The sequence below is a fragment of the Apaloderma vittatum genome, unplaced genomic scaffold, assembly GCF_000703405.1.
Source record: "Apaloderma vittatum isolate BGI_N311 unplaced genomic scaffold, ASM70340v1 scaffold26993, whole genome shotgun sequence".
Classification (NCBI taxonomy): domain Eukaryota; kingdom Metazoa; phylum Chordata; class Aves; order Trogoniformes; family Trogonidae; genus Apaloderma; species Apaloderma vittatum.
The window spans coordinates 1-9969 of record NW_009706839.1 but is presented as its reverse complement, the minus strand read 5'-3'; the positions used below and the strand labels follow the sequence as shown (position 1 = coordinate 9969).

General features: G+C 45.0%; 1 protein-coding gene across 1 annotated transcript in view; it reads left to right on the top strand.

Annotated features, from left to right (window-relative positions):
* NIN (ninein (GSK3B interacting protein)) overlaps window positions 1-9881 on the top strand; it is a gene marked incomplete at its 3' end in the record, with an annotated part of 36247 nt that extends 26366 nt beyond the window's left edge. The window contains 8 exon segments of the mRNA XM_009865942.1: window positions 281-391; window positions 1174-1263; window positions 2605-2758; window positions 3145-3266; window positions 5049-5575; window positions 6337-7738; window positions 7811-8478; window positions 9702-9881. Of these exon segments, the coding sequence (XP_009864244.1) occupies window positions 281-391; window positions 1174-1263; window positions 2605-2758; window positions 3145-3266; window positions 5049-5575; window positions 6337-7738; window positions 7811-8478; window positions 9702-9881 (3254 nt within the window).
* Window positions 9882-9969: the final 88 nt, after the last annotated feature.

Here is a 9969-nt window from a genome sequence, read left to right as displayed (position 1 = left end):
TAATGGAACCGGTACGATTCCCCTGCTGAAGCAGCCAGCTGAATGGCCAGAGGACACGGGGTTTGTGAGCTGGCTGTGAGTCTGGTGTTCATCTTTGCTGTGGCAAGAGGATTGTACACACATGGATAAAAAATTGACAGTTCCTGTCTTTGGCTGAATCTTGTACCGGCATCGTGCTCTGACTTGACTGGGAGATTACTCATTTTCTAATGAATTCCCATGTGCTAGTATTTTCCTCTTCTGAACGCTGAGCTTGTTACGGTGGTTTTGTTTGGCCCAGGAAAACAGCCGCCTGGAAAGTGAGCTCTTGGAAACAGGAGAGAAAATGGCCGAGTATGAAAGTCTGGCAAGCAAACTGCAGAGGAACTTGGAAAATGTCCTGGCTGAGAAGGTAAATGCTCCTCTTCCCAGTATGTGTCCAGAATTAAATTGCTTTTCAGTTGCTACACTTGAGCTGCCAATTTAACTAATAGCTGGGGACTTCTGGGGTCTCTCTCTAGCCTTGCCCAGTTGATGCGACCTGCCTGTCTGACTTCCAGTTAAGGAAATTAAAGATATTCCACCTTAGCTGTAGTTTTAGAATAATTGACAGTAGAGGGCCTTACAGGGAAGCAATCACTCAGCAGATCTGCAGACTTGGTTTGAGTTTTTTAAGCCCCAACACATAGCTCTGGATAGACCCAGCATGCAGATCCTTCCTAGGAAAGATGGTACCTGTGGGGTCAGGTATCTGGCATCTCTGCTGAGCTTGCAGGTGACAATCAAGGTGATTGCAGTTGTATTACAATAAACTCACCAGAACATCAACTTCTCCAAAGGCAGCTCGGAGTGTGCACATCTACAGACAAAGGCTGATATGTTGGGATTGCCACCCAGCATCTGTTTTCCAGCCTCCTTTAAAGCTGGGATTATTTATCTAATGGAGATGTGCACATGCTAGGCTAGAACGCTGTGGTCTGCAATTAAAACTAGCATGAGAGCTATGGTGAGGTAGCAAGTGATATTTCTTAGGGAGGTTTCTTATTGTTCTCTACCAGCAGGGAAGCAGAACTTCTGTATTTAAAATTTTTAAAAAAACAGAGGGGAGAAGGGTGCAGGCTGCAGGACTGCTTGCTTTGGTGAGCAGGGCTATTCGGCGGCAGAGTTAACAGGCTCCCCTTCGTGCCATTTCAGTTTGGTGACCTTGATCCCAGCAGCGCGGAGTTTTTCCTGCAGGAGGAGAGGCTGGCGCAGATGAGGAGCGAGTACGAGCGGCAGTGCAGGGTAAGTAGGGCCCGGGGCTGGAGACGTGGTGCTACGTTAATCCATGCTCTTGGTGGGTGCAGAGTTCTTGCCGGGGGTGCAACTGGCCGAGCTAAGAGGATGAGATGTCCCGAGGGTGGACTGGGATAGGGTCTGTGGAGCCTCTGTCGTTCCCCGGCGCTACATCAAGCTCAGCTCCTTGCAGTTGTGCACTAGCAGATTTTTGATATATTAAAAACCCACTGCCTTAATCTGAACTCTGTGTTAAATTCTTATTTGAAACGCAGGAACTAACAGCACAAATAAGGTATAGCTGAGTTTTGCTGGCTTTTCAGAACTGTAATTTTTATTCTTAAATAAAACTGAAAACGTGCAGCTTGTCTTCTCGCCTCCATGTCATGTACGGCTGAAATACCTCTTTAAGGTGAACCTGCAAGTTACCTTATTCACATATCTACTTTCTGATGACTACAATGGTTACCAGCATCCAGCTCATCTGTTCCGCACGATCTTATTGAGGAAAATGAATGCCCGAATGGAAGTATCAATTCAGCAAATAGTTCCAGAAAATCTTTGCTTCTCATCTGCAACGTCCTAGGAGAGCTGTTTCAGATAAGACAGCCTTTTGCCAAGGTAGCCCTTTCTAGAAATACTTGCTGAATTAATACTTCTTCATAATAAGATGCTTGAATACGCAGTTGATTTTTTTTGTTTGTTTTTTTGAGTACTGGCAGATACGAATCGGTACTCAGGATTCACGTTCTGAACCATTGAAATCTGCAGCACTGTGTGTTTACACATTCAGGGATTCATTTTCCTCAACAAACACTGTTCATTTGAGCTGAGCACGCCGCGTTTGGCACAAACACTCGGGATTTTCCGCTGGCAAGCGGGCAGGAGTACCAGATGGTAAATGCAGTAATGAGGGTATCTCTTTCCTAATTTGATCTTCTGCCTCAGATTTGATGTTACAAATCGATCGTGCTCGAGGAGGTATTTATTGACTGTTCGAATGTGGTTTTGAAAATTATATTTTTAAAAAGGTTGTAGGAAGAAGGAATAAAGGGAAAGGTCCTGGAGCACAATGTACTTAAGAGGCAGAGTATGTACAAGCTGAAGAAGAGTTCTGTTCTTTTTAGTAAGAAACACTTCTGTTGGTTGCACAGCTTGGAGCCTGGAGAAGGGTGTTGTCTTGCTGCTGGGAGAATGACTAACTGGCGGGATGGCAGGATTATTGACTAGTCTTTACCTACTGTAATTCCCTCCTAAGTGTCTCACTATGGGAGCTGCTGATGTGCAGATGCTCAGCTGCCTTGGTTCCTTTCACTTAGGTGTTTTGATTTTCTTTTTGCCCGCTCACAGGAGCTGCAAGACCAGATAGATGAGCTGCACTCAGAGCTGGAGGAGTACCGTGCCCAGGGCAAAGTGCTCAGGCCTTCGCTGAAAAATTCGCTGTCGGAAGAATTCGACATTGATATGAAAAATCACGGCAATAGCGCTATTGAGCCTGACCAAGGTAAAGCTCGTCTCCCATATGACCGGATCGTGTGCTGCGTTATTATTTAGGATATTCAATTCTTAAATTTAGGATATTAAATCCTATTATTTAGGCTTTAGGTATTTAGGATAACATTTTAGAGGCAATTCTGTAAAAACTTTGCCAAACCTTCACAGAGAGACTCAACCACCGCTTCTGTTTTGCTATTTAAGGTAAAGTGGTTTTCAGCTGCCGGACGGCGTTCAAAATGGAACTTAATGTTTCCGCTTTCTAACCTCTCTGTGTGAAGGGAATTTGAGAGCTGCAAGTAGCTGCCTAAGCAAATCTAAATTGACAAAATAATCTTGTTTAGAATGTATCTCTTTGGGCTTCAATAATATGTATACACTTACCCTTTCTTAAAGGGCTTGGTTCTGAAGACTGCAACCCATTAAATATGAGCATAGAGGCGGAGATGGCTATTGAACAAATCAAGGAGCAACATCACAGGGATCTGCATCACCTCAAACAGGAGCTTGAAGACACAGTAAGCTATTTTAACTGAAACCTGCACAACTTTTCCAGCCCCTCTGGGGAATGGTCTTGAAGGACTTTTAATTCCTGGTCAAATTATAACCTTTCTGCAAATCTGAGCCTCTAGCTTCCCTGCTCCTTCTGTGCATTGCTGTGTGATGGAGAGGGCTGGATGAATCCTGCAGCAGATTCTTGTGTCGCCCACCAGCTCATGAGGGAGTGGCGAGCCTTTCTGAGGCAGCTCTGCTTTTCCTGTCTTCAAAGCCTCCTACATCTGAATCAAACCACTTCATTCCCACTGGCATGGGATAATTGTGGCTTCGAAAGGCTGCTTGCTAGGGCTCTGCCCTGCTAAATGCTGGGCTTGTGCAGCCTGGTGGCCCTGAAATGCGATGTGTGCTGGGGAAGTATGGAAACTCTGCTGTTATAGAACTATGGAATCGTTCCGGTTGGAAAGCACCTTTAAGATTGAGTCCAACCATTAAACCAGTGATGCCAGGGCCATCCCTAAACCATGTCCATGAGCACATCTTCATGGCTTTTAGATCCCTCCAGGGATGGTGGCTCCACCACTTACGATGCCATGCTACTGAAAATGGCCAGTCAGCTCCCTGTTTTCTGGGTGTCCATCTGCAGATCAGTCGTGCCACACGTGCAGCAGTATCTCCATCTTCTCTATCGAGTACTTCCTCCGAGGTTTCTTCTGTGTTGTTCCCTATCACAGGAGCTGGTTTTGTTTAACACGAACATCTTCAGCCACTTTTGTGCAGCGTTTGACTATCTAAAAAGGCCAGTGTAGTTAGGTCCTCTAGAGAATTAGGACTTTTAATCAGCCATGGGCTTAATTTCTTTATGAGCTCCACTCCAGTGCCTACCTGCAGTGTAAGGATGAGCTGGCATGGCTTGCACAGAATTGTAGGGGTTGGGAGGGACCTCTGGAGATGATCGAGTCCACAACCAAGCCTAGGGCACAGCACAAAGCCTACGCTAGCGCCCGTGTCAGGGTGTTTCCAAGTGAGACCTATGTTGCTTTGCTGGTGTAGAGGTGGCTGGGCTTGTTCTGCTGGAGTCGGGTCAGGATCAGAAGTTGAGGGTCCCTCCAGGCTTCCTCTGGATCCATCAGAGCAGTGCCCATCTCCAGCTGCGAGATGGTTCTATAATGATAGTTGTCACGAAACTGTGATCTGTTGATTTTTTTGTGGCATAATGCAGGTATGCTGCAACCGTGTAGTGATGAAGCTGGGACACGACTGGGAAAAGGAGACTGAGGAGACCGATTATCACCCCAAAATCATTGATTTTCCTTAAGGGTTTGTCTCATGTCAGTTTTGTTTAAAACAAAACAAAAATAACAAAAACTAAACAAACCAACACAACAAGAACAACAAAAAAACTACCAAAAACTTAAAATCTCTAAACTTTTTCTAAGGAAGGGCTTCATCTGCCTCTTAATTTAGGGAAGGTTTTGGAAAAATGATCAGTGGAATAAAAGAGAGTCCACCTGCAATTTGCAAAACTGACTTAGAAGATGTTAGTGGTGTCTCTTCACAAATTCGCTTAATGGAAAAGCATGAATGTCACTGGCTGCTACGTATTAATCATCTTTATCCTGGTTAGAAATTAAGCTAAGCACTTTAGCATTCTTTGCAGGGGAAATCAGTGTAAGATTCTAATCTATATATCAAAATATTCTGTAGAATATATGGAAATGTATACTACAGAAGTGTGGAGAAAACATCTCTATAGAACATTCTGTAGGAAAATGAACCATTTGAGTCTGTTTTCCTTTTTGTAGGTGAGCCATTACGAGAAGCAGCTTGATCAGACAAAAATCCGCTGTGAAAAGGAGCAAGAGGGTATGAGGAAGAAGCACACTGAAGAGATGCACGTCATGGAAAAGCAAATAACCAGCCTTAAAAATCAAATTGTGGAACTGCAAGGAGAGGCAGCAGTGCTCAGAGAACAGCAAGAAAAGCTTGACTGCAAACACAACGATGAGAAAACCAAATTGCAAGTGTGTTTTGATGAGGAAAAAGCCAATTTGCAGGAACGGTTGAGGCGGGAGCACGAAGAAGATGTTAGAGCCAGACTGGAACAGGTCAACGAGAAGTTTCGTCAAGAACGGGAAGAACTGATTCAAAACAGTGTCTGGGTGGAGGAGAAGATGAGAGTTTTGGTGCAGACGCTGCAGGAAGAGAAGGGAGAGCTGGAACGTGGCTTTCACGAGCAGCTGAAAAGGATGGCAGAGGTGCATGCCCTGGAGAAGGAAGAGCTCCAGCAAGAGCTACTGAGGAATCACGAGCAGGACCTGGAGGAGGAAAGGTGAGTGTCTCCGCTGGCGGGGACCACAGCAGTGGTGTACACTGACCTTCATGGCTTGGCGTGGTGGCCAAGGGGAACCTGCTGCAGAAATGGCTCCTGATGTTCAAGTGTTCTAACCGTACAGTGCTGCCACCTGTCTTATTCCAGAATACTGTCCAGGGTTTGTTTTGTTGTTTGGTTTGGTGTTTTTTTTTCCCTGACCTTTCTCAAGCAGATATTTATATTGATTTTTAGCTCACCCAGAGGCAAAAATAGTGTTAAAGCATAACCAGATGTGATTAACTTGAGCTCTGCTCAGGATCCTCATGCTTTACAAATCCCTGCTTTGTCTTTCTAAAGTGTTTGGGTTCTCAGAGTTCTTTTTTTTTAAGAAGGGATGACTGGTGAATGTTTTTAGCCGGGATCAAGAGTCAAAAGAAACTGAAACCAGCCTTGGGTGACAGGGAGAGATGGGGGCGAGAACATCTTTCCCCACAAATCCAATCACAAGAACAGAAGGGCGTATATTGTGCATGAAACCTTTTCTGAGGACGTTTCCTGAGTTACACTTTTCCGAGGCAATTAGGTTTTTATTTTTGGAGTTTCAACAAATTGCCCCAAATTTAAGTTTGGCTCTCAGAAACACTGTCAAATAGTACTTCTTCTAAAACTCGGGGGGAAAAAAGTAATTTCTCAGCTTGTTTTATTCAGTCTAAAAAGCCATCTGAATCTCTTTTGAGTTAGGCCAGAGTTTAGTAATGTATTATGTTAACCATGTTTAGGAGAAAAATGGAAAGTGACTATAACAGAAGAGCATCTCATGCAGAAACTCAGTTTTCTGTTGACACGCAAACACTTGTGAATAAATACGAAGAAACGATCCAAAATCTGGAAGGACGTTACCAGCGAGAGTTGCGTGAACTTGCCGAACAGCAAAGAGAGGAGAAATCTCAGTGGGAGTTTGAAAAGGATGAAATTGCTCAGGAGGTCACCGAAGCTCACGAGCAACTGAAGGAAACTCTGGCAAATGAAAAGGCTGTTTCTTCTGCCTTGACTCAGGAGAAAGATCTCCTGGAGAAAAACTTCAAGGAGGAAGTGAACAAGCTTGTGTGCGAGAGAGAGCAGCTTCAGAAGGAGCTGCAAGACCTGAGGAATGCTGCCGAGAAGCAAGAAAAAAAGCTGAATGATAAAATAACACAACTGCAAAATGACCACAAGAAAGAGCTGAAGATCAAAGAAGAACGTATATCTGTGGTGGAGGAAAATGGGAAGCTGGTTAGGCAAACGCTGGAGAGGCTTGACAGTGAATACAAGCGAGAGAAAGAAGACCTCAATTCCAAACTTCTTGCTTTGGAGAGTTTAAACAAAGACATTTGTGTAAGAGCAGAAACAGAGAAGGCTGAGATGAGTTTAGAAATCTCAAACCTTCAAGGGAAAATACAGAAACTGCAGTGGGAGACCCACAGCTTTTCTGCACTACAAAATCATTATAGGGTCCTGGAAAACGAGTATGCCAAAGCGAAGAGCAAAATTGCTTCTTTCTCTGGCATGGCACCTCTGGGAGATGATGCGGATGTCCTCTTAAATCTGCAGAAAGTGCACGAGCAAGCCGTGAAGGAGAACGTCAGGATGGCTGCTGAGATCGTGAGGCTGCGGCACAGGTTGGGAGCTGCGCAGCGGGAGCCCGCACAACCTCCCAGTCCTGGCTGCTCCGACTCTGACTCTGAAGGATCTCAGCCGTCAGATGAAATCGATCCCATTTTTGAAGGGTTGCCCAGTGATTGCAAAGAGGCAGATAAGAGACCCAATTCGAATGTCCTTCCCCTTTTGGATGCTTATACTTCAGACCTAGAAGAAATGACTGAGATGGATTTGGATTTGGAGAAAGCGTGGAGTAAAGCCAGAGCAGATGACCACACTCTCAAGGTGCAGGTGAGTCAGATGCAAGGAAGTAAAGCAGTGCTGGAAGCTAAGAGCCATCAGGATTGGGACAAGAATGAAGAGCTGCTCTCTTGGGTGCCTCTGCTGCAAAAAAAGAGAGATCTCAAGAAAAATCTCTCCAGAGTTCCCAGGCTGAAAATGCTGCACAGTGATGTTAAACAGCACAAGGTTCATCTGCTCAATCATGGAACATCTCCCAGAAATAAAGGGTTTCTTTCAAAGCTGCAGGTTGAGCTTGAGAAAGCTGAAGAGCTGAGTGAAGCTTCTGAGCCTGAGAAAACTGAAGAGCTGAGTGAAGCCTCTGAGCTTGAGAAGGCTGAAGAGCTCAGTGGATCCTCTCTCGAGCTTGATCATGCTCCTGGGTCAACAATCAGTTATCTGAAAAGCATAATAGCACAGCTTTGGAAAAGGGTCAAAGAGTTAGAGCACAGATCAATGGAACAGGCTAAACTTCTGTCTCTGCAAGAAGAAATTCAGGTGGAAAATGAGGATCTGAAATCTGAAATGTTAAAGCTAGTTGAAAAAAATAAAGCTCTAGAAGACAACCTGCATAAGCTGGGAAGCCTCCATTGCAAGCTAGAAGAAAGTAGCAAAGTGGAAAGCATGAAGCTCGGAGAGGAAAACATGCAGTTCCTCCAAAAAATTAAAGAACTGGAAGATGTCCAAGAACCAGATGCACAAGGCAATGTAGACGCACACAGTGAAAAGTTCAGACTGCGATGCCGACTTGGGAAGCTGGAAGATCACACCACCGCTTTTACAGGTCAGCAAGACAGGCGTGCCCAAAGCGACAGCGCGGTGATGGAAACATTGGCCGAAAAGAGGGAGCTGCAAGAGCCCAGCAGAAAGCTGAAGGAGAAAGCTCCTGCTCTGGTTAACCCGCCCGACGTGCGTTTCCACGGAGAGCGAGAGGAGAGGAATGCGGTGACACACGGCTTACAAAGCGCGTGCGCTGAGCTGCAGCAAAAAGTTGATCTCCTGAGGTAACGTACGCTCGCAAAACTTGGTGGGGAAACGTGCCTCTTAAAAACTAACCTCCCGCTCCTCGCTCCGTAGCTGCCTGCCTGCCTGCCTGCCTGCCTTACGGGTGCTGCCTTAACCACTGTAGTTTAACTTTGGGTAGAAAACGGTGCCTGGGACTCTAACCGCTAGCAAGCCGGCTCATTAATCGTGGACAACGACAGCTGAAATAAATGTGTGTGTGGACAACGACAGCTGAAATAAATGTGTGTGACTTAACTCTTCTCTGACCTAACACGAGGGGTCAAACAGGACCGACCTGCCAGCTGTTCTGTCTGTGGACGTAGTCACCTTCGTAGTGTGTAGTTAATGGTGCATCAGAAACCCCACTCTTTTTATGTCCAAATCCTCTGGTAACACTTCCAGAATGCGTTTACCTGTTACTAATATCACCTCTTCACTCAGTTTGCTCCCTTCTAGTACTTGGAATTCTTAAAGTGCTTTGATTTTTCTCAATATTTAAGTTAATATTAGAGAATTACAGCTTGGTTTGGGTTTTCTGTTTGGGATTTTTTTGCCCAGCAGGAGCACTTAGTGTTAGGAATCCATCAGGTATGTGATATGATAAATACCATTATAACACAGAGAATATAACAGCGTTTACCTACTCATTTTTGACTGCTGTATTTCAGCAAGGAAGGCCGTAAAGTGTCTACAAGTGGCTTAATTACTATTCAGCACCAGCTCCCTACAGGAAATTGTTCTTCCAGGTATTACACCAGGGCTAAGTTATTTCTTTACAGTCGCCTTGGGACAGAAAAAGCACATTCCAGCATGCTGCTCCCGCGTACTGGGCTCCAGAAACAGCTCTCCTAGCAGTCTGCGTATTGTAGTGTTAAGCTGTTTAAAGTTATGTTATTTGTAACTTAAGGACTGAAAGGTATAGTACAATATTAGCATGAAACTTTTACAGGTACTGGAGATTTTAATTGCCTTCAGCTCTACAAAAACATGCACAAAGAGCCCCTTTCTCAGCAACCTGGCGAGCACTCTTACTAAATTAAATGTAAAATTCATATACTGTTCATACATAAAAATAAGTCAATTGTAGCTTGGTTTTGAAATAGTACAGGCAGCTTAGGCTTTCAGTAATTTTCTTCCCTGTGGGCCTAGGCGACCGACAGAAACGGTTTTCATTTTGTCTCATGCTTTGTCGTGAGTTTTTGGTGTGTTTTTTTTGCCGCAGATGTGAAGCTGAGAAGCTCAGAGAAGAAAATGCTGTTCTGAAGAATGAAGTGACTTTATTAAATGAGGAAGGCACTGCTTCCAGCCTGAAGCTGAGGGAGCTAAATGGATCCCGAGAAGAAATGCGGTAAGAACTGAGCAGAGCACGGACCTGCGAGTATGCCTCCTGGCTCTCGCTGCAGTGCGGGCGTGATGGTTACATCCCTTCCCTCGAAGCTCCTTTGGGTGTTTTTGTAGAGCAGGGTCCTGCATTTTGGTCACGGCAACCC